This window comes from Xiphophorus hellerii, chromosome 5 (assembly GCF_003331165.1).
Source record: "Xiphophorus hellerii strain 12219 chromosome 5, Xiphophorus_hellerii-4.1, whole genome shotgun sequence".
Lineage (NCBI taxonomy): Eukaryota > Metazoa > Chordata > Actinopteri > Cyprinodontiformes > Poeciliidae > Xiphophorus > Xiphophorus hellerii.
In genome coordinates this window covers 20,405,179-20,433,144 of record NC_045676.1, presented here as the reverse complement: position 1 = coordinate 20,433,144, position 27,966 = coordinate 20,405,179, and the positions used below count along the sequence as shown (strand labels likewise).

General features: G+C 39.2%; 2 protein-coding genes across 4 annotated transcripts; both read right to left on the bottom strand.

Moving 5' to 3' along the window:
• Positions 1–76: 76 nt before the first annotated feature.
• LOC116719614 (interleukin enhancer-binding factor 3-like) lies at positions 77–13,227 on the bottom strand. Of its 3 annotated transcripts, none has more exons than XM_032562161.1 (20): positions 13,062–13,227; positions 12,587–12,701; positions 12,281–12,392; positions 11,429–11,592; positions 11,049–11,211; positions 10,813–10,972; positions 6,918–7,009; positions 6,391–6,486; positions 5,936–6,047; positions 5,765–5,862; positions 4,576–4,684; positions 4,361–4,492; positions 4,079–4,263; positions 3,632–3,745; positions 3,403–3,534; positions 2,461–2,622; positions 2,246–2,381; positions 2,116–2,154; positions 539–868; positions 77–438 (listed from the first exon to the last, which is right to left on the bottom strand). In XM_032562161.1, the coding sequence occupies exons 1-20, from the start codon at positions 13,075–13,077 to the stop codon at positions 335–337; spliced, it is 2,571 nt and encodes an 856-aa protein (XP_032418052.1). In that variant the 5' UTR covers positions 13,078–13,227; the 3' UTR covers positions 77–334. The 3 variants fall into 3 exon arrangements, with proteins under 3 accessions (XP_032418052.1, XP_032418053.1, XP_032418054.1); XM_032562162.1 differs by having other exon boundaries at positions 12,587–12,737; positions 13,062–13,221; XM_032562163.1 differs by having other exon boundaries at positions 12,587–12,697; positions 13,062–13,221.
• A 1,289-nt stretch (positions 13,228–14,516) lies between these two features.
• On the bottom strand, positions 14,517–19,373 carry LOC116719615 (prostaglandin E2 receptor EP1 subtype-like). Its single transcript, XM_032562164.1, has 3 exons — positions 18,887–19,373; positions 17,095–17,987; positions 14,517–15,459 (listed from the first exon to the last, which is right to left on the bottom strand). Exons 2-3 carry the CDS (start codon positions 17,944–17,946, stop codon positions 15,190–15,192), a joined length of 1,122 nt encoding a protein of 373 aa, XP_032418055.1. The 5' UTR covers positions 17,947–17,987; positions 18,887–19,373; the 3' UTR covers positions 14,517–15,189.
• Between the last annotated feature and the right edge of the window lie 8,593 nt (positions 19,374–27,966).

Here is a 27,966-nt window from a genome sequence, read left to right as displayed (position 1 = left end):
TGTTCTGTCAATTTACTATTGATTAAAGGTATCTATAGCCACAAAACTTTTTTAAAAAGCAGTTAACTGAAACTTGTTTTCTTAGACCAAGGTTAGAGCATCTTTATTGACACCAACAAATCCTTAAATCAGAATTACATCCTGATGAAGAACGGAAACAAAACAGTTTCAAACTGCTGTGACGATGTTAAAAGAAACCTGTTTCACCAAATGTCAACTAAAAACATACAAGTGATGAAACAAAATGAAATCAAGAGGGTTCTCTGGTTTATCAACAACGCAGAGGACACAGACTTTACAAACAGTGAAAAAACAGTGTTGTTATTTGCAAGGATCAGTAATTTGTGTATCCAGAGTACTGGCCCTGGTTTTGTCCTCCATAGTTCTGGTAGGTGTCAAATCCCTGTTGATTCCCCCAGTTGACCTGGTTCCCCCAGCCTGCGTAGAGAGATCAGACCAGAAATATATTATTTTATCATCTGCTCCCTCCAACAGACTGAAAATATTTAAAGACATCTCAAGAGTAACCAGTTGTTACCGTAATCGTATGAATGTCCTGCTGTAACAGAACTAGGATAGGCTGTGCTGTATGTGGAGGAGTTTCCTCCCTGAACCACAGGATTGCTTTGGGTCAGCATCTTCTTCTTTTCCTCTCCATATCCGTAGCTATATGGGCTCTGCTGGTCAACAGGTGGGGGCATGGAGCGGTAGCTTTGTCCCTTTGTGTCGCTGGTGCTGGGTACGGGTGGGGAGGAGTAGGTGGAGCTGCTCTCTGGGTAAAACGTACCGTAGCCTGTGCTGCTGTCCGATTCAGCCACGTTGGTGTTTTTGCCAGTGTTGCTGGCAGCATTGTTAGCATAAAGTTTATCTGAAATAGATAAAAAACAAATTCAGGCCATTAGTTCTCTGTGAGGGTGTGAGCAGTGCATATATGAGTGTAATTAACAGCGCTAAGATTCTCCTCTGGACTAATTGATTGCTTATGAATGAGCGGTGTATTTCTGCAGATGTCAGTATGGCCATAGGAAAAAGCCAGATGAGCTTGATTTTTTTCATAAATTACTGTCAGGACATAGTTACAGTTTAAACAAATATGTAAAAAAAATATATATATTTTAATAGTTAAGTTACTGCAGGTTTAAATTAAAGACTTTTTAGATCATTCTCATTTAAATGTAACCGTCCTATGGTTCTAGTGCATTTTTTATGATCTCAGAGCATGTTCTGTTGAACCAACCCCATGAATAAATATCTTATGAATTTTGGCCCACTATTCTGTAAACAGAATTTATTTAGTTCATTGAGACTTGAAGAAATTCATTTTTCAAAGTTCTCTTAAGGTCTGAAACAGGGTGAGATAGAGATTTTGATTCTTTGCAACATATTGATTTATTTCTCAGTGATTCTGTGGTAGATTTGCAGCAGTGTTTGGGATTACTGTCTTGCCCCATGATCCAATCTTAGGACCAATCTTTATCTGTCGGACAGATGGCCTCACATTTTATTGACTGCAAGGCAGAAGTTACAAAAGCATAGACTTTAGACTTGTGCTCTAAAAGAGTGGGTTTCTAGTATAAATAATCCTGTGATGCTGCATGACAAGAAAACTATCCAAATTTGAAAGAGTAATTTATTAAATTTGGCTCAACAGGCAATAATAAAGTCTAAAGAAGGACTAAACAAAACACTGTTTGGAATACTAAGAAATTTTTTATTTATATATTTTAATCTCTTAAGATTTATCCTTGAAGATATATTTATATTTTTAGCAGGGTGAATATTATGATTTGTCCATTTCAAACTGATTTAAAACTGCTGATAAATGTTTTAACTTGTTAGATTAAATGTTAAAAGATCCTTATAGTAAATTGAATTAGAGGAATACCAACGGATTTGTGGTGTGAGGTACTTAAAAAGTTATAACCCTCCATTGATTTGTGCTCATCACAATCTTATCCAAAGTAAACTTATTCACAGAGATCACCTGTTCAAAGTACATTTAGGTAAAACACATTGAAGGATGTGAGCGCTGCCTGTGTGAGATTCTTTTAATCTGCAGTAGATTATGCTCATGTGTTCTGGATTGACCATGATTATGGGTATCAAAATACTTACGATAGCCTGTCCCAGCGCTGCTCTCATAGCTGTAGTTAGCTTTAAAATGAATAAAAAGACATTTAGTGATTTCCTCATTCATGAGCTTCTTGTTGCAGATCCTCTATCCAATCAGTGTAAAACCTCTTACTTGTGTTATAGCTGGGTCCGGCGCCAAAAGGCTGGCCCCGGCCCCGGCCCCGGGCTTGGACCCCTCTGTTGGGACCCCAGCTTCGAGCCCCGGTATCTGATGGAATACCACGGATTGTGCCAAATCCTGGGATGTGCTGTTGAGCAGGATATTTTGGTTGGTTGGTTTAATGTAAAGCAATAAAATCATCAAAAGGAGTTTCTCCAATAAATTACCATGTCAGTGTAGATAACCTTCTTCTTTGCAGACATTCTGTTGCTGTCTGAAGCGTCATCATCATTTGGGAATAACTTTTCCAAAGCAGCGAGGGCAGCGTGAGCCTTTGCTTCCTTTTTATTGGAGCCTTTTCCTTGAAACTTCTGCCCATCAACTTCCACCTGAAACACAGGACAGAAAACTGTTTGCTTTGGACCATTTCTGTTAAAGTCTTCATTTTATTACATTTTTGGTCAAACTTTTATTGAATATCTGACTTTTTAAATCAAGTGAATGAAAGTTTCGTAGGGGATCACCACTCGACCGGCCCCGATTTCCTTAATTTTGGGTGATTGGCAATCTGCCAGTACTTACATTTCAAACCAATCTTATCCATCTGAACTCCTGTACCAACACAGAGATCTGGAAAGCAGCTACTGCCTCCTTTTGTTTTGCCATGAGACAAGGCTGACTGAGAGGCCAGCTAGGCTCTGTCCTAACTTTTTATTTATATTTGAGAGCTTTACTTCATGTGCAGTTAAAACAAATTTTTTTGTTGTTGTTGTTTCACGGATACCGTTTAATGTTTTTTCAGTAAAATGCAGTATCACATCTTAAAGTGTTGGTTCTAAAAATAAATCATTTTTGGTTAAAATCGGCAGGTCAGGCTTTTTAACAATTGAGTTATTGCAGCCAGAAGACTGCGATCAGTGCACCTCTGAAGTTTAGAGTAAAACTAAACCAAAAAAAAACAACAACTTTGTATTGCCTTTGAAGGTGGGCTTTTTTCTACTTGGTTTTATTTGATTTCATTGATTGCTCATTCTGTGGTTTAGTTGCTTTATGGAATATTACTTTATTACCTTGTAATCCTCAAAAAAAAGCACCACGTTGTTGCATTTAAAAAGCAAACTGACATTGACCTCTATATTTGTTTGTACAGCGTGATGCTGCTGACTCACCTGCATGACGAAGGACTTGGCGCTGGACCTTCCGGTCTCTTTAAGCACCACATACTTCAGGCTGCGGCGCTTTTCATTGAGCTCCATCACAGGGTTCTTCCCATTTTTAGTTAAGAGGGGACCCTGACCAATCTATTAGCAGTTAGAGAGAAAAAATGTAATCAAAAATGTTCTTCTCTTAAGGCACTGTGTACGATTCTTTAAAGAGAGTTCAAATAAAGTCCTTTACCTCGTCTGATGCGGTAGAAGCTGCAGCAGAGTCAGATTTCTGAGAGCTTTCAGTGTCGCCACTCAGCTCTGATTTTGACTCCAGGCCTGTTGGAAGACCAAGATCTTTCAGGGCCTGTGAATAAGAAACACACCAAATCAACAGCTGATACAAGCAGGTTTACTGGTCAGGCGATCTGCTTAGGTAGAGTCTGCAGTCTGATGCTTTGTGTTTGTAGGAAGGCGAACCTCAGCTAAGCCTGTCTCAATAAGCACTAAATCAATTAATCGCTTGACAAATTAAAATAAGCTCAATAAATTCTATTTGCATTTTTGTTTGTTTTCCTTCTGACAGGCCTAACCTCAGCCCACTTTGACAACAGTAATAGTAATAGGCCTCCAACATTGAGGGAGGGGTGTGAGCTGATAAACTGACTTCACTTATGTAGAGAAGATTTATTAGCTTCACCTTGATGGCGACATTCAGCTTGGCAGCTCGCTTAGATGGTCCTGAAGCCTCGTAGGTTTTTCCCTTCACATCCACAGACATGGTAAACACAGGCTCATGGACTGGACCGGTTTGAGAGATAAGCCGATACTCCAGGCGAGATTGATACTGGTTTAGACGCATCACAGGATTTATGTTTGGGTCAACTATTAGAGGAACAACATGAAAACGGTGAAAAATGGTATAAAAATGAACTCAGACAACAGCCTTTTGAGAAATTTATTGTACTCTCATAGTTCTTACAATGTTTCTTTAGAAAGCTTTTTTCAAATTTCTTCTCTTTGCTTTTTGATGTCAACTCTTCCTCATCTTTCTCCACTGCTGAATAAGGCCTCTTAGCTGGGAGGAAGTATTGAGAAGCAGGAGTCATCAGACCTGCATTGAGCCAGAGAAACAAAGTTGAGACCCGACTCTTTGAACAAAGTGCAGCTCCACAGAGGATCTCTGTTGTCCAGTACCTGTGCCATCTTTGCGGGTGTATTTCAAAATTTTTTGGGATTTATAAGGTTTGTTGTCCATCCCTAACACCTTGTACATCTGTCCAAAAGCCCACAGCCTCAAGGCAAACTGAGTAGAAAAAAAAAAAAAAAGTTAAGCAAGACAAGAAGTTAATTGCAACTGAGGTGAGTAAAATAAGTAATGAACAAGTCAATGTTTTTCTCAGTAATTATATTAATATTTGTGTGGAATAATCAAATGTTAGCAAGAATCAATAGAGAGAAATCAATACAAATTAGTCCATAAATTTCATTATTTGTAATGAAATAAGTATCGCTGCAAGGGACTGGTGACCTGTCCAGAGTGGCCTTGCCTCTCGCCCGTTGACCTCTGGAGGTAGACACCAGCACCCCTCACCACCCCACTAGGGATAAGTGTGTTAGGAAATGGATGGATTGATGGAAAAAAGTATTGATCACATGGCTTTCTATGTAAACATCATAAAAAGCCAAGAAACCAGCTGAATTTTATCAGTGTTTAAAAAGAGTTCCTGCTGTTATGTCTGAACCAATAGAGGACTGGTGATCTATAAAAAAGAGCCTTTTCATTTCACCAGAGTAGAGCACTGAGAGGCATGATTAGTAAAAGTAAAGACTCAAGACTGTTGCAAAATATACCAATGGTAATTATTACAGCTATATTTCTAAATGTTACCATGAGGGTCATTGAGGCCATAATACAGAAGTGGAAAAAAAAAAAAACTATCACAAAAAAAAGCCACGGCCAAGAGGCCTCTTGTCAGATGTCAGAAGCATAATCAAGAGTCGTTGCAGGAGTCAAAAAGCCGTGTAAAGCTTAAAAAACAAACACCTGGGAAAAGCAGGTACAATTTTTCCAACTACAATGACATCTACACAGTCACTGCGCAAGACTCCACTGTCAAAAACAAAGTCAAAGAAACTGTCGAGTGAAAGTTAAACTGCTTGAATGACCCAGCAAATCACTAGACTTATATCCAGATGAAAATCTATGTAAAGAATTGAAAATCAGAGTAAATAGGAAGACAGTTTGTGTGGAAGACAACTGGTGTGAGTATTATGCAAGTGACTCTATTAGAAACATTTTAACTGAGAAAAAGGTTGACATGTCAAATACTAACCTTAACACCTCTGTTTTTTAACATTTGCATGCTTTTGTATCTCACCATACCTGAGCACTCTTTGTTATGTCGTCACGCTGCTGCTCAGTCAGATTTGCAGTGGCGTCAACATCTTCCTTTTCACATGGGTCCCTTATGCCGGGGCCGTCTTTGAACAAACGCGTTTCAGTTTGGACATTCATGCTGGTTTCCAGGCCATTATGGATTGAAGAGAAACTCACCTTCCAGTAGGATTCCAGAGGCGACGCACTCTAAAACTCTGCGGAAGGATTCACCTACTGCCATTGGCCGCTCAGATGTACTGATGGCTTTCTCTACCAGCAGTTCAAGAGACTACATGAAAAAAAACAAAAAACAGCACCATTTCAAGTTAGACATTACTTGAAGTCAAAATTATACTTGGAAAAAATTAAAACAGATCATAGTCCTTTTAAGACCTTCATAGAGTTCTTTTGATAATCCTGTTGTGTTTAGTATTAAGACATCAAAAAGAGAAACTAACAAGCTAAATGATTCGCATCATTAACAGGCCTTAGCCTTGCTTCATTAAATCTACTCTTGAATAAGAGAGAAAACATTAAGTACTTTGTAAACCATGAGCCTGTGTGTATAATTTTGAGCTGGACAAAAACATCTACCAAGCTCTACTATGGAAAAGTAGAAACAGATTTCTCACCCATTCTGAGAGGGGTGACCAATCGGGAACCCGTTTACACAAATCCCTCATTACTCGGATCACAATGACAGCAGAACTGAGATTGCTGACTTTAGCCTGGGACACAAAACAAAAACCAGTTGAGTCAGAAAGCCTGTCTGCCTGCTCCAAAGAGACCTCGGTCTGTGCTTTCAGAGTTTTCATGAACCAATTCATAAAACAAGGCAAGCATGGAATAGCAAGAACTACTGAGCCGTCTCCACATCAACTAATACACGACCTGTCAGGTTGTCACTGATCTTTGCACAGTGCTAGAGTTGAAACAGAGAAAGCTCAGCCTTAAGATCCAATCCATACCAATGAGTTATCCACATGTGTCATTGGTATTGATTAGCAGACCATCCTTTAACTTTAAAGTTAATATAAAAGGTAAGCATATTACCTTTTATATTAAAGGTAATATAATAAAACTAATAAACTGTCACTCTCTATAGGTTGGACAAAACATAAAGGAGAGATCAATTAAAAATAATGACGTGAATGCAAACCTGGAACCACTTGGCGTGGCGGAGAGACGCCAAGGCAGTTAGGCATTTCTGCCTGTCCAGAACGTCCGGCGGATCGTTGACCGATTGCGTTTCTATTGACGAGGTGGGGTAAGAAGAAAAGGTACAGTTTGACCAAGGGGGTTGGCTCTGTCTTGCAGCTCAGGGAGCAGCAGCTTTCCCCAAACCAGCAGAAGCAGGGAATGGGGCTGTCAGAGTATCTAACGTGGCAGGCTTTGTTCTTAGCCAAAATCATCTACCAAAAATCTGTGCAAACCTTCTGATTTACTGTAAGTGAAAGAATTAGGGTGACATTCACAACATTGCTCGACATGTTGTGAATGTGTCTGCACTATTCATAAAAACCCCTTTCCATCAGCCTCATGGCTTGGGTTTGCTGCCCTCCACTTCCTGAGACAGTGTGTCCAGTTGGTCAAAGGTCCAGCGGTCCTACAAAACTTCACAAACTATAAGGCAGTCAGTTTAAAATCACAGGCATAGAGAGAAAAATTCACGACTGTCCCATACTGCAGCAAAACTGATCAGCCCCTGCCCAAAGGTGGCTTCTACCAAATGGAAAGAGTGGAAACAGACTAGAGCTGCAACTAAAGATTATTTTAGTAATCGATTAATCTATCAATTATTTTAACAATTAACTGGATAAAAAAAGTGCCACAATCTGGAGACTTTTCATTTAGTCACATAAAACACTTTATACAATACTGGAAATACATTAACAAATACAAATAAATAATTCAATTACTTTTTAAAATAAGAAAGCAAACATTTTATTGCCCAAAATGCAATCACATAGCATTCCATTAGTGAACGCTGGATCATTTGCAGCAAGGAATACACTTGAAGCAAAAAAAACCTTCAAAGATCAATATGTGAAAAGCTCAGCCCTTTCTGCTTGAATTATCAATACAATGTAGGGCTGATTTGTTGGGGGTATTTTTATTACCAATTGGACAGCAGTAGGTGCTCTATATGAGATTATTATTATTCTTAAGACAGAACTTGAACCAAGTTAAGCTAAATCTATCATTTGGGAGTTCTGGGTAGTGCATATTAATTTTTTTTTTCTCTTTAATTCCTAAATGCAAAATGAATATATTTCAGCCCTTGTACAAAAAAAATCCTTAATTTTAAAGAAAATCTCTGGTTTTGACCTTGAATCAATGGCCTGCAAACGTTTAGAGCTCAAGTGACCAGACGACTTAAGACTAATGTCAAGCAGTGTCTGATATTGTGTGGAAAAATCTTGTAAGGTGACAAATTTCTGTCCTACATTGTGAAGCCATTAGAACGTCTGCTGCTGTCTCCAGACCCTCCTCTTCCTCTCTTTTGTTCTCCTCACCAGATGACTAATAATAAACACAGTAAGATCCACAGCTGACTGGTGTCTCAGTTATCTTTGTCTGATGTAAATCTGCTGCACTTGTACACACGGCGACACGTTCAAGTACTGTTTGATTTATGAAACTGCAGCTTGTGACAGTTAAGGATCAACTTTTCTCAGGAATACAAATAGAGACTGCAGTTTTGTCCATCACTAGTTGAGAGCATAAACTTGGCATGTTTACAAAAACTGGAGCCCTGAAACTGGTCACAAAACTCATCAGTTCACTACCAATTAAAAACTGTTCTAAAACTAGAACCTCCCCACCCCCCCAAAAAAACAAAATAAAAAAAAATCTGGCCTTTAAATTAATGCTCTGCAACTTTAGACTTCCACAAAACCTTTCCTGCTTTTTTACAGAAACAATTAGCTGGACAATTCTTTGTTAAACTGTTTAACCATTTTAAATAAATGTTCTCCCTCCTTAATAATTGACATAGTTTCAAGCTAAACCACATAATCAGTTTTGCAGCAGCTGGTTTTAAATGTACAGATTTAGCATCAAGAGCATGCAATCCGCGCTTTGACTAGTAATTCTAGCAGGGGCTTGGACAACATAACTGAGCCAATATTATCAGCGTGAGCAGAATGTTGTTAGCTACGACAGAGGAAACAGATTCCTCAAATCGTAGCTCACAACAAAACAACGTGAGGACCACGAGGCAGGAGCTTATTAGCCGTTTGCTCGCTGGCATTAGTCTGAGCCAGTCGCTGTACCAACACCACTGATCTAAAAAAAGATTAACACTGGGTGTGGCTGCAACATGGTCACAGAAAACCTGCGATAGCTTTTGGGATTTTAGGACAAAATATTGTGACCCATAAATCAGAGAGGCACGTTGAAAGACAGGATAAACCCGAGACGCAATTCCTCATATAAATTTTCACAACGCATGTCGTTTTGTCTCGTTTTATTTTCCAATTCAACACTTTTGTTCATGTTTTTCATGTGCTGGATGAAGTTTTGTCTCTGTCAGAGACCCTTCCAACATCACATCGCGCTACAGATCATCAAATTATTACGGTTTTTGAGCAGAACTGCACAAATCAAAATGATTTTACACACTTTCCCAGACATTCAGTAAGTATGCAGAGATCGACAGTGGTCCTTGTCCAAAATACGCTCTTGAGAGGTCCTGCAGCCAGCAGGCTGGAGACTAGATCTCAATATAATTTCATATTGACAAACACTGAACAAACAAGTAAATCAATGTAAACCGAACATATTTTAATTCACTTTTAGACCACCATTTGAGAAAGCAGTGTAACATTTCCCAATTTTAGCTTTTGTTTAACATCTTCTGGCTCCATTTTGTTGCTTGTTGTAACTGCAGGATGAGTCAAGTGTAAATCATCTGGGATGTGTGATTGAAAGGATCCTATCTCTGCCACTGCTTGAGTGGATAAGGGCAGAGCTGTGAGCGCATGCAATGTGCTGCGTTTGTTGCACCTTTTTGACTTTCTTTCTTCAACAGGTTAAACTATGTACTCTTCTATTTATAACATAATAAATAGATTAACAACTTTATATTGAGCATTCTCATTTGGTTTTCTCTGTGCTGTATGTATTCCAGACCTAATAAATCCACCACATATGCCCGAGCCCATTCATAATAAAATTAATTCTGGCCTGACCTGGCCCCAATTTCAGATTGGCCTTTGGTTATAGGTCTAAGCCAGGGGTGCCCAAAGTCGGTCCTCGAGGGCCGGCATCCTGCATGTTTTAGTTCTCTCCCTGGTTTAACGCACCTGGACCAAATGATGGCTCGTTAGTAGGCTTAAGAAGAACACTGACATGCTGAGAAGGTTGTTGGTACTAACAGGGAGAGAACTAAAACATGCAGGATGCTGGCCCTCGAGGACTGACTTTGGGTACCCCTGATCTAAACTCTATGGTTAAATCCCCACACCTCCTGTGCACAATCACAGCAGTGAGCAGTCCGTTTAAATTTCCTTACAAACTAGTTATGATTTTGTGGCAGGTCAACAAACGGGCAGTAATTATCTCAAACATGAACAGCTCAGGAGAAGAAAAGATATTCTGCAGTACTTCAGAGGATGGCTACTCCCTGAATCTTGAACTACATACAAATCATTTTACGCAAGCATAAATAATAATTCTTTCACCCTGCTTAAAGTCCACACAGACATACACTTTCATACAAAAACTAAGACCTGCTGCTGAATTTAACTCCAGATATTCTAGGAATAGATGGTAAATAAACCATATTAGTTAACACAATAAATAGCTGAGTGCAGGTTTTAAGTTCAGACAGTTAATATGACCTTCTAAAATATTTCCACTGCAGTGTGAAACAGAAAACAAGAGTGAATGACAAAAAATAATTGTGCTGACGCTGATGAGCCACACCCAGGGGACTTTTGGGATAATATCTACTGCAGTTATAGATCAGTGGAGGAGTACAGTACCTGCCTACTGACATCACACAGAACAGACCTGTGAGAGCTGGGGTGCAGCCGGACAAATATACGCACCGTTCCCCTCTGCCTCAGCGATGTTAGTCTGCTGCTCCTCCCGGACAAGAGGTGATGTCAGGTTGATGACGAGAGTCGGGACAGACTCCTTGCTACTGGTCACAACAATGACTGCTTCCTCCGGACGCGAGCTTACTGAATATGTTCCAGCTGAAATTAACTGAAAAGATAAGACATTAAAGCTGTGAAAAGTGTTTTTAGTCCGCCATTAAGCAACTACAAATATGACTCCGTACCTCTAGCTGTTTAGCTAACTGTTCAGTGACTTCATTAAATAAAGTGATTGTAGGCGAGCTGGAGCAAAGCAGCACCAGTTCCAGTTCATTGTCCCCTTTCAGAAGGAGTCCTTTAGCAACTAGACCGACCCTCATAAGAGCACGCAAAACTCGCTCTTCGGATCTGGTACCAACAAAAACAAACAGAAAATATAAAGAACTTTCATGTTACCGGTAGTTGGTATTGTGTTTTGTTGTTGAGAAACAAACAAAAGAGAGACGTTTCATTGTAAGTTTGACTCATGCTATTCATAAGAGCATTCTCTGATTTTTCAACTGAGTTTAAATGTTTTAGTTTATATGTTTAAAAGACGTCAGACCAATTAGGTCAGCTGGCTTACCTCCCTCCATCGATCTGTTCAGATAGTGTTTTAAAAGCATGCTCCACATCAGAAATAATCGTCTGCACAGCTTCTAGTTCCTCAGCTGAAGGATACACTTCAGAGTGCTTCGTCATCACGAGGCGATTCTGAGGCCCAGTTTGTTTTGGAGGGGCCATAATCTCCTGTAGTGAAAGAAAACAAAGACTTGAAATCAGAAGAAAGTAATGTTTACATAAAATCCACTTCCAAATCACAGAAAAACAATTTGATTTTGCTCTATTCTATGATTAATTGTTATTTCAGTTTTGACATAAAATGGGTGTGGAGTTTTTACATTACATATAGAGTGCTTGAAAGAGGTCTTGTATGCAGTCACAAAAACATGGAAATAAACAGAAGTTATAAATACAATTTACTTGTGGAAAAACATTGCATCTGCAGTTATAACTAAAAAGGAGGAAGCTTCATATTTATAAAGCTCTAAAAATGACACGTGAAAAAGAAGGGATGACTACTTAACATGAATGCCGAAAGACAAGCCATTATTATTTACACATTTTTGTTTAAATTGTTGTAAAGAGTGCAAGACCTTTTTAAATGTTATTCTTAGTTCAGTTGTCAAGAGAGAAAAACCTCAAATCTGCAAGCTAACAAGACCCTAGCGATTTTAAAAAGCAGACAACATCCTAAAATCATTTTCACAAGACGTAGATGTGCGGAAATCTACTCCTTGAAATTAATTTTATGATAACAGGACTGCCACACTCTTTGGAAGTAAAAAAAAAGGCCAACACGTGGATGGTTTAAGACTTTTGCACAGTAGATCATGAATCGTGTGTGCTATTAAGGAAAGAGGAAAAAAAAAACAACCTCAAGCTGTCGTTCATCCTCCAAGTTTTGAACTGCAGCAATGTATTCATGGTACTGCCTCAGCTCCTCCTCGTAGCACAGACAGTCGTACCAATATCGCAGCTCCTCGTACCTGTCAGGAGTGACAACACAAGGAGCAGAAATAGTACGTTTTAAAAATAAAACTAGTGCTAGAACCTCCAACCGACCCCATATGAATTGTTTTTAAGAACAATCATGACCAGATCCTTTCACGATACTGAGTGACACACTAGCTTTTGTATTTCTGTGCAAATCTGTAGACGTAGAGCATGTTTTCAGCGCTACCTGTCAAAGTCCTCAGGCAGAAGACGGTGGCCTTGTTGGATCAGTTCGTCCCAATATAGAAGCTCTTCATAGGCCTGCTGTTCGTCCCACTCTGAAGCCATGCCGTCCTCCCTGCCTCATGTAGTATAAATAAAAACGGTAGTTGTTTATCCTGCCACAGAAAAATGTCAACAACGTAAAATGAAATCGTTTACGTCACGTACATCGTAGCGTACAGGTGCTAGTAGCAGCCAGCGTTAGCGGCTAACAAGTGCGCAGCAGCAAAAGTTGAGCCAAACTATCAACTTGTGCATGAATGCTTGCAATTGTCATTAAGAGGGGATATGTCTTTTCAATAAATTGATAAATAAAATCTCTATTATTCGCTCTACATTAATTAAAGGTGTAAATACTTAATATTAAGCACCGTTTACCTTTAGCTAGCTGTAGCACCTGCACGAACTCAATGTGTTTCATTAATGCTATCACAGCTTACCTCTAAAATCGGGCATATGCACAGTTTTAGACCTTTCAGATTAACTTCACCTCTCCTTTCGTAGTTTTTCTGATGGTTTTATAAAAAAAATAATTCATAGCCGTTAGGAATGAGTACGTCGAGCCTTTTCTTCACGTAATACAGTGGCTGCAATTCAGACTACTGGCGTAATATCGCCCCCTGGGGGTCCGGTGGTTGAAGTGCACTCAATGTTGGATGTTTTCAGACTTTTGCTTAAATACGCAACCGAGGGTTAATTGAACATCCATCCATCCATCCATCCATCCATCCATTTTCTGTTCACCTTTGTCCCTAATGGGGTCGGGAGGGTTGCTGGTGTCTATCTCCAGCTACGTTCCGGGCGAGAGGCGGGGTTCACCCTGGACAGGTCGCCAGTCTGTCGCAGGGCAACACAAAGACATACAGGACAAACAACCATACACACACACACACACACTGAGCCCTAGGGAGAATTTAGATATTTGAACCCTGAAATGTTTAAAAAAATAATTAACTCAAACGTATAAAAGAAAAGGCATTTGGATAATTACAAATTCTGGAGCACAGCATGCACTTTCTTTAGTATCTCATCTTGCAACAAATATCAATCAGATGAAAACAAGCAAATTCTCACAATCGTTGATAATATTTGATTGTATTCAAAGGACCTTCTTCCCTTCAACATAAAGTAGTTCCAATGTAAGTCATTAAGCACAAGTCGAAAGGCATAGCAATTCATTTAAGACCAGCAGCAGTCTGTATCTCCTTCCAAATTAAACTATACCTGAACACTGGGACATCAAGAGCGAAGAATATAATTTTTTCATTTGTATGTCTTAATGAATGCATACAAAGCCACAGAAGTTTCAATAAAGTGCTGAGGTTATGATGTTTGGTTCATATTCAAGCAAATGTGATCCAACATTTAAAGTTCTATATTGTTTTCCATCTTTAACCATCTCTTGTTTTTCAGTTTTAACTAATAAAAATCTCAACAAACAACATGAGTTATTCAGAAATGCACCACATTTACATTGAAATCTTACTGGATGTAATGAATATGAGAAGCATTTGAAAAGAGCAAACAGTATTTTATCCAAAATAATGAATCTTATTTTTAACCTTCTCCCTGCTGACCTTTAATGTTTATTGTACTTCTGAGGTAAAACACTGGTAGTCCATTACATGCTGACTCAAGCTTTAGTCAAAATATTATTCTCATATGTGTTTCTGATTTATTAGATTATGATCTCTGTGATCTTTGGGGATTGTCCTTTAGCAAAAACATATCTACTGAAAGTGAAGAACATAATAAACTGAGCAGGACATCTCTGTTGGAAATTTTTTTTAAGGGGAAAATGTTGCTCATCGCACTCAAAGGAAAGCCGCCAGAGGGTTTTCAATACATTTACCTCTTTTGCAGATCTTCCAAACAAGACAGAATAAAAATAAGAGCAGTTTTAAACTAAAAGCACATTGCATGGTTTTATTTACATTCAGTTTAAAGTGTTTTACATGTTCTCAGTAAACTGACATTCAAGTATTAACTCATAAAAAGCGAATTATGTTATACATTGTTGTATAAAACACACAAAATAATACTCAAAGTCAAAATTACATGTGAACATTGGACATTCTGTAATAAATTACATTCAGTAGAGTACTAGCAAAACACTCGATTATTTCTGGGTTTGCTCCATAGCGCCCTCTGATTTTTATACCGATGTAAGTCTCAGAGCTTTCAAAGCTGGTCAAAGTTATGATAGATTAAATCTTTCCCTTTTACAAATGTTCTACAAAGATTAACCAAATTAATCTTTATAATTTCATTATTTACATCGAGAAATAAGGTATATTCACTTTTTCAAAGTAATCAGAGCATTTATGATATTTTGTGCAAAATTGTAGCCTTAGCTAGCTTGCATTTTTCAGGTCAGAGAAAAAACATGCTGGTAAACACAGTGGAGTCTGAAAAAAAAAAATAAAAACCTTGATTGATCAAGAAAACCTCCAATGCTGGACTGCTTCCTCATCATAGCAACAACATCTCCTCCTTCAACTGCTGTTTCTGTGTTTCTAAAAGTTTGTGTGTTCAGTGACCTGCTAACATAACAAAAGCATTCTTTGCTCAGACTTGCTGAACTTCCTTCTGGTCCAAGCTGGGTAAAAAGCTCTTCTCCCAGCGGCCCGTCACGGTGTCCTTCAGGCCTGCCTGGCACTTCACAATGAGGTAGATTTTGCGGAGCACGGTGCGGCGCAGCAGGATGTAGACCCAGGGGTCGAGGATCTGGTTCCATGTGGCCAGCCTCACTCCTATGTGCATCAGAGTTTGGTAGTTGGTCAGGTTTTCACCCACAGTTCTGCTGGAAGAATGGATCACCGACATCAGAGCAAAGATCTGGTGGCAAGAAACACATTCCTTATTTGTTAATCTAGAGATTAAAATGTGTCATATATTAAAAACATGAAATAAATGTAAAAAAAGAAAAGAAAATTGAGTTGTTCTTGTTTCAAAAGCAAACTTTGTAGGTTCTGAAAGAATTTTGCAGTTTTGGGTCAAGTTCTGAGTATAATCTGGCTCATAAAGTCACTTTCACAATGACAAAGAGTACTTTTGACTCAAGATTCATTCAAAGCATCATAATAGTTTCATCCATCCATCCATCCATCCATCCATCCATCCATCCATCCATTTTCTAACACCCTTGTCCCTAGTAGGGTCGGGACTATAAAACAAAATCAAACACTTCAATATGGTTTGTTACATATAGAATAAAAGCTGGCATTTGTTTTTCTATTTGCTTTGCTGTTCTGTTGCATATTTATATTTGGTCAAAAAATAAAAACTCAAAAACAAGTTTGCGCTCAAGCACACCTTTGGTGACATCACACCAGGCATTGGACAACCGACCTGAGTCCTTGAGAGTTCTTCCATTTATTCACATTTTTTACTCACATTCCTCCTTTAGCGGTGTCGTCAAGTGTTTTGTTTACTTATGCCAGATCAATTCTAATGCTTCTCCTGATGTCATCGGCACCCGTACACATAAAGCAAAATTAGGAATTTTGACTTCAGGGTTTTAAAAACTTGGCTCACAGCTTTAGGTCCAATTCGGTTCAGGAGGTTCTGCTGCTGAAAAAAAAAAAAAAGTGGGCCGAAGCGCCAGGTCATATTGAGCTCACAATCACAATGATTCATTTTGGGCCATATGGATGGATTACAGGGAGACTGATCCAGTGGATCCAGCTTGAATTTAACAGAAAATAAATGGTACCATTAACTGTTAAGCATTTCTACATGTTCTCCTGATGCATTGGTAAATTTTCTCCTCTCCGAGTCTAGGAACTGCAATCTATAGAAACGTAAGTACCAGTGATCTTTGTCAAAAGTTCTGGGTTCACTTAGAAATAGCTGTATTTATTATTAGATGTGCATAGGCCCATTTTCAGCAGCCATCTGTGTTCCAGTGGCACATTTTGGTAGCTAATCCAAGTTTACCTTGATGAAGGGCTAATTGATCATTTGAAAAGCCTTGTTAAATCATGTTAGCACAGCTGGAAATTGTTGCAATGATTAGGGAAATTGACAACTAAAATGCAAAAGGTTTGCAAGGCTGTAATTGCTGCAAATGGATTCTTTGATGAAAGCAGAGTTTGAAGAACAAAATTATGATTTCAATTACAAATAGAACCTTGCCAATGTCTCTTGACTGTGCTTCCTTTTCACTTTGCAACTCATATGACTGATAACACGTGAGTGTTCGTGGAACAATCTCCAGCAGTTCACCCAGTCCTTTTGTCCCACTCTTCTTTGTCATGTAACATCATGTCACATCATGTCATGTCTCAAGTCATTCAGATCTTTAAGGACCAGGACATTCTCAGATCATAATACCATTACCATGTTTGACCTTTGGTAGGCTATGATGTTTTTTTTTCTGAAAGGTAATATTTGCTTTAATCTAGCTGTAACAGGAGGTATGTCTTCTAAAACAGAACAACTCATTGGAAAACTGATTTTATTGTTACATACCAGCAGAGGGCTCCAGCAGATGCATGAGGTGACCATGATACCAACCAGCTGAACCACCATCTCTATGTCATGGGAGCGGGCTGAGTGATGGGAGCCAGGCTGCCTCCTGATTCGGGCCAGCACCAGCGTCAGTCCGCTCATTGTGTTGCACACGAGAGCCACAGCCAGTGAGGTCAGGCCGAGTCCGGAGAACAGCGCCACAAAGGCCACGTCCACCCCCATGGTGTCATTGAGCACGTTGATGAAGCACCAGGTCTTTGGTTCCTGATAGGTGTATGAGCCTAGCTGGAAGCAGGGCAGCAAGGCCACACAGAGAGCTGCCAGCCAGATGACGGACAGGCAGACTTTTGTGCGAGTTTTGGTGACAAGGGATGAGTGCAGCAGCGGTTTGGAAACGCCCAGGCATCGCTCTGCGGCCATGGCGCAGCCCATAAACAGAGGGCAAAGGCCAAAGAAGACCATGCTGCCACCTAGGAACTGGCACATGCTATCAGAGGAATCCTCGGTGCTCTGTCCGCCGGTGAGGTAGAGCCTCAGGACCAGAGCACCTGGAATCACATGGCCAAAGAAGTCTGTGATCACCAGAGAAGTAGCAAACAAGAGGAATGTAGCTTTGGAGCGCCGGCGCTGCAGAGAGTAGGCATTGACCAGGATGAAAAGAGCCACCGTGTTGGAGATGATGCCTAGCGACATAGGCAATACCACACTGATGACACCACTGGTTTGGTTCTGCACAGCAGTGACATTTTCCTGCTGCTGCTCCATGGCCTTCACCATGGCCTCCACCACAGAAGGACTGCCATCACCCCAACGAGGAAGAAACGAGGAGTTAAAATGCTTCAAAGCAAACATCTCTGACCTCTGAAGTTTATGGGGTCCATTGTCAAAGCAGGCTGCAAGGAAAAACGGAAAAATGTGCAGTTTTAAAAGTAATTGGATGTAATAAGGCAAAAATTAATATTTCAGATCTTCGAACACACTTTGATATCAGACAAAGGGAACATGAGTAATTACAAAAATCGATTTTTCTAATGATGATTTCATTTATTAAGAGAAAAAACATTGTTCAATAGAAGACATGTAGAACAGGCCAAATGTTTTTCTCTAGCACTGTAAGCACGGAAACCAATAAAGATGAAAAACCCTGCATGTATGATCAGTGAGGCTGTCAGCTGTAATTTTGGATAATTTAACCAAACTCTCTTTGCATGTTACCTCAAAAACACCAAATGAGGGAAACACACTTTGAGAGCAATGTTTTTCAGCTCTGGAGTTCAGACTCTAAGAATCCAAGAAGAGCAATGAAGCAATTCTGGGAGCGATAATGACTTTCATATTTCCAGTTCTCACGTTCAACCATGCAAATCTTATGTTCTTTTTTAATTATTATAAAGCACTTTATTAGAATCTGTCCAGACAAGAAAACTCCGCTATTTTAGGCCCCATTAACCTAAGCACCATCACATATGTTTTTTTTTTTTTTTTAAACAATCAATTCATTATCTATTTATTATTGTCTTAACCAGCTACGATCTCTTTCAAATTTTATTATGTATTAATATCAATCCGATATTCCGACATAATGTGAAGCAAATCGACCAAAGCAGCGGGTGTTCTTAGCTGTCGCACTTTACATAATGAAAATATGCAAATATAAAACCCAGCTAAAATATTAAATTGATGATGCTAATCGCATTTCTTGTCTTTTAACAGAAGTCTTTTTTTTTTTAGTTTTACCCAGAAAGTTGATCATTTAATTTCACCGACAGCTAAAGATCAGAAATTAACTCACCAATAAGACCAGAAAGTATTTCCAGAGCACCTGAATCTTCCTCGACGTCTCTCTGAAGCAGTCCCCGCGATCTAAAAACTATTGAAAAATGTATTTTCAAAAGTTTCAGAAGTCATATTTTTCTCAATAAAATCCACCGCTGCTGGGGTAAGTTAAGCAAGGAATCGATGTCCTTCGAGGCGCACTGAGTGTGTGTGTGTTTTTCCTCTGCAGGCTCGGTTCGGCTGACTGACCATGAGCTGGAGATGAACTGAGCATTCCCACTGACGCTGAAACGCCGTCTGGTGTTTTTATAGCGCGCGCGCTTCTCCTCAGCCTGTGTGGGCGTCTCTGCGCGCGCGCCCCCACGACCAGGTCATGTCTGCTGCAGCAGTCTGTTTACATTAAGTGCACCATCAGCCAACGTAAGTTCAACCTGTTACTCACCTTATATGCTTCACTAAAATGACCTCAAAGAAGATTAGGTCTGTTTTATCTCAGCAGGCACACCCACACACACACACACACACACACAAATGCCATCCTCAGGTCAGTAAATGGTTAAAAAGTCGCTGCTGGTATCAGTTTATGGTGAAGATGCTTTTTAAAGCTCTTGGATCGATTTGTAGAGGTTCGGTTCCATGCATTATGTTTTTTTTGCTGCTCCAATGCGCAACACCGCGCTGAAAATAACCTCTGATACAGTAGTTGTCCAGAAGGATCCAGCGCTTAATGGACGCACTCGGTCAGCGGCCAGGAAGGTTGTCAGTTTGATAGACTGAATAAATGACCTCAACAACTCAGGTTGAAATATCTATATCTATAAACAACAGAAGAACTCTTACAGGGCACTTTAAATACTTGACAGGGTGGTGAAAACCTTTTTAGTTAAAATATTGAGAGCAACATCCATCCTCTAAGGAGGTCCAGATGTTTCTCAAGGACACAGATTTCTGCAGATACATCTGGGGAAATCTGTCAGGTTGTGTCTGGTTGAATGAAACCAAGAAGACATTTATGTCCCTTGTTACTGCAGACTGGAAACAGTTGGTCCTGTTTGCTCTAATTTTACTGGGACCTGGATCACCAGCTGTAGTTTGAAAACAGACTGAATCACTTCGAATTGGCTGCTGGTGCACAGGAAAGGAGGCCAGATGGGTTTGGGTACTGACCATGCATTGGTGTGATTCTGTTACAGACAGACATGTGAAGGAAGAGTTTATATTAAAGGCTTGTGTGGCGGTATAAAGCTCTGAAAGTCAGCGCTGGATGGAATAGTAGCAATAGTCAGATAGATAAGGTTCTAAAAATGTGCATTTTCTGATAAGGTAATCTGCTGAATAACTATTGAAACACAAAACACTCACCAGCACAATCCTGATGGTTTCTCCTTCAAAGTACATATATTAAATAGTTGTGGAACTACTGTAGTACAAAATGCAATACATAATAAACTTAAACTGTTTATAGAGTTGAGTTTCTTTTGATATTATTTTCTATAACACTCATATAACAACATCTGACGAAACAAAACAATCAAGAAAACAATACACTGTTTCACTTTGTTTGCTCATAAGCCCAGATAACTTGGTGAAGAAGAACTTGACTGCCCTCTACAGAGTCCAGACCTCCACCTGATAGAACATATTTTTGATCAAGAGCATAAACTGGAAAGCAGGCCTTGTCCAACATCAGTGTCTGACCTCACAAATACATATCTGGAATGAATTGTCAACAATTCCCATAAACACTAAGCCTCGTGTGGAAAGTCAGAGCTGAAGCTGGTTTAGCAGCTAACTTTGGACCAACTCTAATGATTAGACTCTAATAAATAAGAAAGCAATATCAGTCGTCTTCGTGCGTATGAAAGCACATGAGAGACAAGAGACAAGTTTTGTGTTTTAAATTAATCAGTTGTTGTTTAAAACGATCAGTGTCCAGGGCAAAAAATGTGAGAGAGCAGAGAACAGTGTGCGGGTTGTTTTGCTGTGTCTCTCCTGATCCTCCTCTCCATCCAGGGTGTGGCTGACAGGTACAGACAGGTGCAGCTCTGTAAGACTCATCAGAAGGTGCTTAAAGAGGCGCTGGCTTCCTGAGACAGACGCCAGGTTTGTTTTGCTCACAGGAGTAGTAATCTGGCTCTCATCTAGTTGTGTTTCTTGTGCCCTGAAGCGCTGACTCTAATCTACTTTGTCTTTTGTGACAGGAACTGGATTTCTCCATAAATGTCTGGGTTCTGGTCTCCAATGATCCGTTTCCTGATTTCTAATGTCTGTGTAGATGGCACCTACTCAGATTTCTCTCCCTCTCTCCACTGCTCCGCCATCAGTCCTCTTGGTAATTACTCTGTGAATCTTTACTTCTTATGGCATTAAACTCACCTGCCTGTCCATCCTTTGACACATTCACCAGCCTTTCCCTCAAAGGATAAAATGGACAAAACTTCACCGGGCCACAAAACCAAAAACCAGGACAGTGCTAAAAGGATTGTTACTGTGGGTATATACTCATTTTCTAGAGGACAAGGAGACTTGTAGATAAGATGTTTTGAATCGTTGGGAGCAAAAAAAACAAGACGGGCTGGATTTCCACAACATAGACGGGCAATCTGGCATCGATTGAGACTCCTGCATGTTATCATATTCTGCTTAGTGAATAGATGACTGGTGAAAGGAGGATAGAGGAAATACGACACAGCTAAGAAAACATCAATAACGCCAAGATGAGAAAACAATGCACAACTGAAACACCAAATGACTCTTAGCCTAAACTCATTTAAAGTTGTTTTTTTTTTACTTACTGGCTTTAATAGATCAAATAAAGCAACAGAGCAAAAGTGTTAAATACAAAATTATAACTTGAATTTTGATGACTCGGCAGTAATTATGATCTAATTAGTGGCAATTGGGAGACATGCTTAAACCAGAGTGTTGCATTTTTCCTAATAAAATACTAATAATGAATACATATCATTTATATAAAACAGTTCCAAAAACCATTCTAGGGACCAATTTTTTTTACCTAAAATTTGTACAAGTTTATTTTTTTTGTCAATAAATGCAGAAGTTGCTGTCTACTACCATCATGAAGTTCACTGTGCATCTGCCAGCCACTAAAAAGACGCTGCTGAGCAATGTTGAAAACACCCGATTGTTTTTTTCAATATGCAGTGTTACAAAAAAACCCTGATATTCTAAGTTTTTTTTAAATTTTACTACAATCATATTTTATTTTCATTATCTGATGCTAGTCTACAATAACTTTTCAAATCACCTTTAACTTGACATTTCTGATTTGCGCATCCCAAAAAAACCCAACCACATCGTTCCATTCAGTGCGTTGATTCTGGACTGAAAAGGCCTGACCGTTTTCCCTGTCAGTACTGACTCGGTCCACTGCAGCAGCCAAACGTTTGGCCACCATGTGTGTTTTACCTCCACCATCTAACGTGAGATCCATCGCCCCTCGTCTTTCCACATGAACTGCTCCCATGAAACGATGCCATTTGGGCTCAACAGTCCACTGGTAGGTCCAAAACCAAGTCTGAGGTTTATGATTTTGAAGGCTCTTCAACACAATTTCAACTTCATTTCACCACAAATTTGACAACACACCTAATAACCTTTGAAACAGTCTTAGATGCAGCAGATCGGCTCCAGATAGAAACATTTCAGAGTGTGATATTGCTTCTTTTTAATGTAATGAAGTGTAATCGGCTTCTTTCGGGTGGATGTGCACAGAAGTATTCCGCTTTGGCCGGGGACTCGAAACTCTCCCACCACAACTCTGAAGGTTCCTCTTTTGGCCCATTTTACCAAAACTTTCAGAACACCGCCCGCCTGTCTGTGTCCGACGGCTCGTTTTCAACCATCACTGTCTTTGAAACCGACAGCGGTTGGCACTTTAAATATGTGATTTCTGATTTTCTCGATCACAACAAGGAAGCTCGTTGCCGTGTAGGAACCATTAAATTGGTTTCAGCCAGTGAATGTGACATCATGAGGCAGAGGAAGCCACTGTGTGAGCATTCCTCTCTTGACATTTTATGAAGACTCTAAGTGGAAAACCGCATGCTATCTGCATCTGCCGGCCAAGAAACAAAACAGAGGAATGTGTTCATATGAACAAACATACTGCTAGAAAGTTCAACCGATGAAACGGCTTTTAAACTATTTGCACTATTTCTAGTGCAAATAGTTTAAAAGCTGTTGCCTGGCTGAGACTCAAAGATAATTCCTAATGTTTGGTTACTGTATGTCTGTGGTTTTGCACAGGATGAATTTCTGATTGTGCCAAAACAAATGGTGAAAACTGCCACATCCTCTGGAAGCTGACTGGCCTGTCTGTAGCATTAAAACATTGAAAATGACTCATGTTTTCAGTTAAACATGGCATGATGGGACACAGACTTAAAGGCCAGGCTCAACATGAACTTGGATTGGAGCTACTCAGGAGCACTTTTGATGCAAAGCCTCACAACAGTGTAAATATAGGCGTGAAATGCTGGATGTGTTGTTTACTCGACTTGTCATTAAAGGCTAAACTAAAAGCAAGAACAAAAGATAAACATGCAGTGCATGAGGGACACTTCAGCAGCTGACAATAGCAGCTGCAGAACAAAGCAGAATAACCTCAGTGTGACAAGATGTGAAAAAACACAAGTTTAAACGGCTGCTAGAAAGTCATTCAAAAAAACCTCGTTTTCATTTTAGCTTTTAAATACAAGAGTTGTTCAAAAGGCTTCGTTTTTTTTTTCTTTGCTTTGTAGACTTTTCTTAAATATGACTATGCTGATTCTTTTTTTCTTCTACTCATGTCCCAGATTGTCTCACAGAGATGTTCTGTGTGTTCTGCAACTGATCACTCAACACCTTGTTGTAAGAAGTTGAACAGCGCCCAAAAGTGATGTCTTTAATCTTCCACCATAGAGAAAAAGCTCCATCACCTTCAGCAAACGGCTCTACTGCTGCTTTTTTTAAAAAGGAAATTCTGCTTTTGTTTTCTTGCAACTCCTCTTTACTAACAGCTACAAACTGCACACAGAAATCTACACTTACAATGGTAAGACAGTTGAATTATTTTGCAAAATTTCCTGACTGTACACAGATTTCAACATAAATGATCATTTATGACAACTAAACCCAAAACTATTTGTCCTTGGCAACATCCTAACCTTTAGCTCTCTCCCAGGTTCTCCATCTGATTAAAGTCAGGGCTCTGGCTTAAACATGTTTTATAACTTTCTCTCTCAATAAATATTTAAAATTGTGAAAGGTGAATCTCCATGCATATAAAGATGGCCATTGATGTCTAAAATGTGGCTGAAAAGTGATCCGCCAAGACTGAGTTCAAATGTCTGCGCTTCAGATAAATTTGGACTACAGTCCAATTTTCAGCATATAAATCTGGCCAGACTGGTTACCCAGAAACGGCCACAAGCAAGATGTCCGTGGACATCCAGTGTCTATAAATCCAGTGTTTATAGAGGGAGAGTGTGTCAACAGTGCCTGCTGCTTTCATCCATAGACAAGCTGAAAATAATCTGAAATGAAATGTCTGCAGGGAAACAAATGCATTAATAATTAACATCCTGATCATCTACACATATCTTCTTTTCTTTGTGTTTGCAGCAAAAAGAGAATATTCAGATGCTAAATAAGAAGCATGAAAAAGGTTTCTCTGCAGAATCAAACATCACTGGGTTATGGGTCTTTAGAGACTTTATCGCAGTGAAACATGTATATGTGTCAGCATACTGAGCTATAAAAAGGTGAGTGAAGGTAAGTTAATGTGGCCACGTGTTGCAGAAAGCTCTCTGAAGTTTGTCACAGTAACTTTTCCTGTCAATTTCAGCAAGATAAACCAGGAAAAGCTACAGTCTGTCGGGATTTAATTAGATCGACTTCAACCCCAACATCCAGCAAACTCGGAGGAGTCATGTTGTAGCTCTGAAGACACATTTATAACCAGCATTTGCAAAACATATGAAATGTTTTTTACAAATAATGCTTGTTTTAAAATTGAACTGGAGCATTTTTATTTCTATCAACCCTGCACTGTCTCTTTAACATTCAATGTTTCCTCTTTCCATCTGTAACCAGGTTTCTAATTAAATTTTACATTTAGGGTAGAAGGTCAGACAGCGAGACTCATCTTTAAGGCAGCTAAGCAACCAAAAATCCTAATAGCGCCACTGCTGTGACTCCAGCTGGCAGCTTCTCCTGCAAATTGCAAAACATTTATTGTAGCTTTGGTAAATGACTTTACTGTCCCTCTTAGTTTGTTTTCTGCTGGGCCTTAAGCTGAAGCTTTATGGGTTTTTTTCTTTTTTGTTTTGCAGAATTAAAATGAATCAAAGCTGTCCTATACTGACTCTTTTTCAAAAAGCATTAAATCCTATGAATACTCAAAATTTATACTTAAGATATTCTGCAAAATGTTTTTGTAGTTATTTTTTGCTTTGTTGGGGTGTTTTTGGCTGACACAGAAACAGTTTTGTTGTGCACAATGTCAGTACAATTTCCCTTGATCTTGAAAAGTCCAACCCATGTTTAAAGATGTTAGAGCTTGACTCAATCTATTTTCAAATATTTAGAAATATAATATTTATTCTGTGTTCAGCCTCACTGCGATGGACTGGCGACGAACTTTTGGTTTACTCTGACTACTGCAGATAGGCACCAGTCTCCTGGTGGCCCTGCAAAAATAAGTGTGATGGATAATGAGTGGATGGATGTTTGTCTTCATATAATTGCTTCAGGAGCAAACTTTTATTCTAAATTCTACACAGAACAAGTTGATCTAGTTGGATTGTTAGAAGAGAATAAAAACACATACAAAATATCAAAATATTTTTTCCATTTTTCCGACACTGAAAAAACTTTTTATTAAAGTAAATCAGTAGATCAAAATGATGCTAGTGAAAGAAAAATACATCAAGGAAGTTTTATGCAATTGCTACAAAGTGACAAAATGTTGTGCTGTTGTCCTCAGACAAAATAAAATTGCTTTGCTTTTATGTCTTTTCTCAAGCTCTCATTTTTTATATTGCAAAAACAGACATAATTCTATTTAAAAAATAATCCAGATGAGATCACTAATCCTCCAACACTGTGAAATTAGTCATTGTTCTCCGAGTAGAGTTGGATCAGCTTGTTGTTAAACTAGTGCTCATTTTCAGTTTCAAATCATTTAAATGCCTAAAAGTTGATAATAGTTGCTGTAATTTCCACAATGCAGTTTGGCCATTTCATCTAATGGCATAGATGAAAGAGTGAGACATATTGATATGCAGCACAGGGGTTGGCTGATGGTATAAGATCAGACCGTCATACTAAAAATTTCGAGATGATCTGATCTTTGGCTGCAGCGCTGTCCTTTCACGTGGGCTGTGGCTTCACCGACACATGTGGTAATAAAACGGGGGCCTTGTATCCGACGAATGATTAATGAGGGCTCTTGTCAGTGTGAATAATACTGGGGAAGTGGGAATTAAAGTGGGTCTGCAGGAGAGCAAGATTTAGGTGCCACAGCTTGCTAATCAAGTCAGCAGAAATGGAGCTGATGGGAAATCGTGATGCAGCGACCCACGTAAAACATGCACTCACGTAGTCGCGCACTTTCATGTTAAGAGTTTAACATGAAAAATTGTCATTGATGAAATTTCTCCACAACCAGCCTCAGTTGTTTCTTGATCACAACTTTTACCCAATTAATCAGTCTCATTTGATTTTGGTTCACTAATCACCCTCCCAGCATGCATACCTCATAGTTCAGTCATTTTCCCAGATCCGCCAGTGTGTCACCCATCGTTCATGTCGTTACCTCATGTTCTCTGAGTTCGTCCTTTTTATTCCATTAAGCCAGCATTTATCATATTTGCTGCCAACGTCCTGCTTGCCATCAGGTCTACTCTATAATTGCTTTTGACAAAAGGTTAGAATTACTATAATGAAGATTTATCTGACAGTGTAATCACAAATCACGCTCAGATGTACAGTTACTTCCCAACATATAGCTAAACATTTTGGGGAAATAAAGGTAAAAGTAATTTTTTTGGCTTTCCCAAGCAATGAAAGAATGGGAAAGACATTTTTCCCATTATCTGCATGTTTTCTTTATGCAGATAAAAAACCTACTTAATGATCTTGTTTGTTTTTTGAAAGCAGCCATTTATCACGGCTCTGACTCGATTTGACAGTTCACCTTGAACAGACCTTTCACTGTCATTCTTTCACCGACAGTGAAAACACAGAATAAAAACAAAAACACACAAGGGGTTGAAAAAAAAAGAACCCTTTTCATAAAAAAGATATATCGATTCTATCCTCAGGTGACGACGCCATTAACTGAGTCTGTTTCAACACTTTTGAAACAAATCCTAAATCTTCAGTTCCCATCAGTCAAACTGCTGGATAGTTGTAGGCCGTGCACAAATGTGTTTCGACTTTGGTTTCCTCTTTTGCCAAATAAAAGTTCATGCTTCTACACACTGTAGCTTGCATCCATCATCAGGGGGCAATGGAAAATATGAAGCAGAACTGCAGGAAGAAAATATTTTTCAACAATATTTACTTTATTTGGAACTCAGTGGCTTTGAACGCCAGCGCTCATCTTGGTTTTTACTTGTGGAAAATGCGGCGCATTCCAAAGATATTCATGCTACTTGAACTTTTGTACATTTTGTCACATTACAAATATACACTTTAATTTATTTTATTGGGATTTTATGTCGTAGACCAGAAGCGCAAAAAACAATGCATGATTTAAATTTGGTTTTTCATAAATCTAAATCTGAAAAGTGTTTCGAGCATTTGCATTCTGTGGCCAATACTTAAAATTACTTTTTGCCAAGATTTTCAGGGAAAGTCTCCACCAGATTTACACATCAAAAGAAAGAGTTTTGCCATTTCATCTCTGAAAAATAACTCGAGCTCTGTCAGGTTGGATGGAAAGTTTCTGTGAACTGTGTTTTCAACTCGATTTAAATCTGGACTCTGAGTTAATGTATCACAGGAATATGGTTTGATTCAAACATTCCTATTATAGCGCTGGTGTGCATGTTTTTGGTTGTTGACCCACTGGGTAGGTGAACCTTTGTC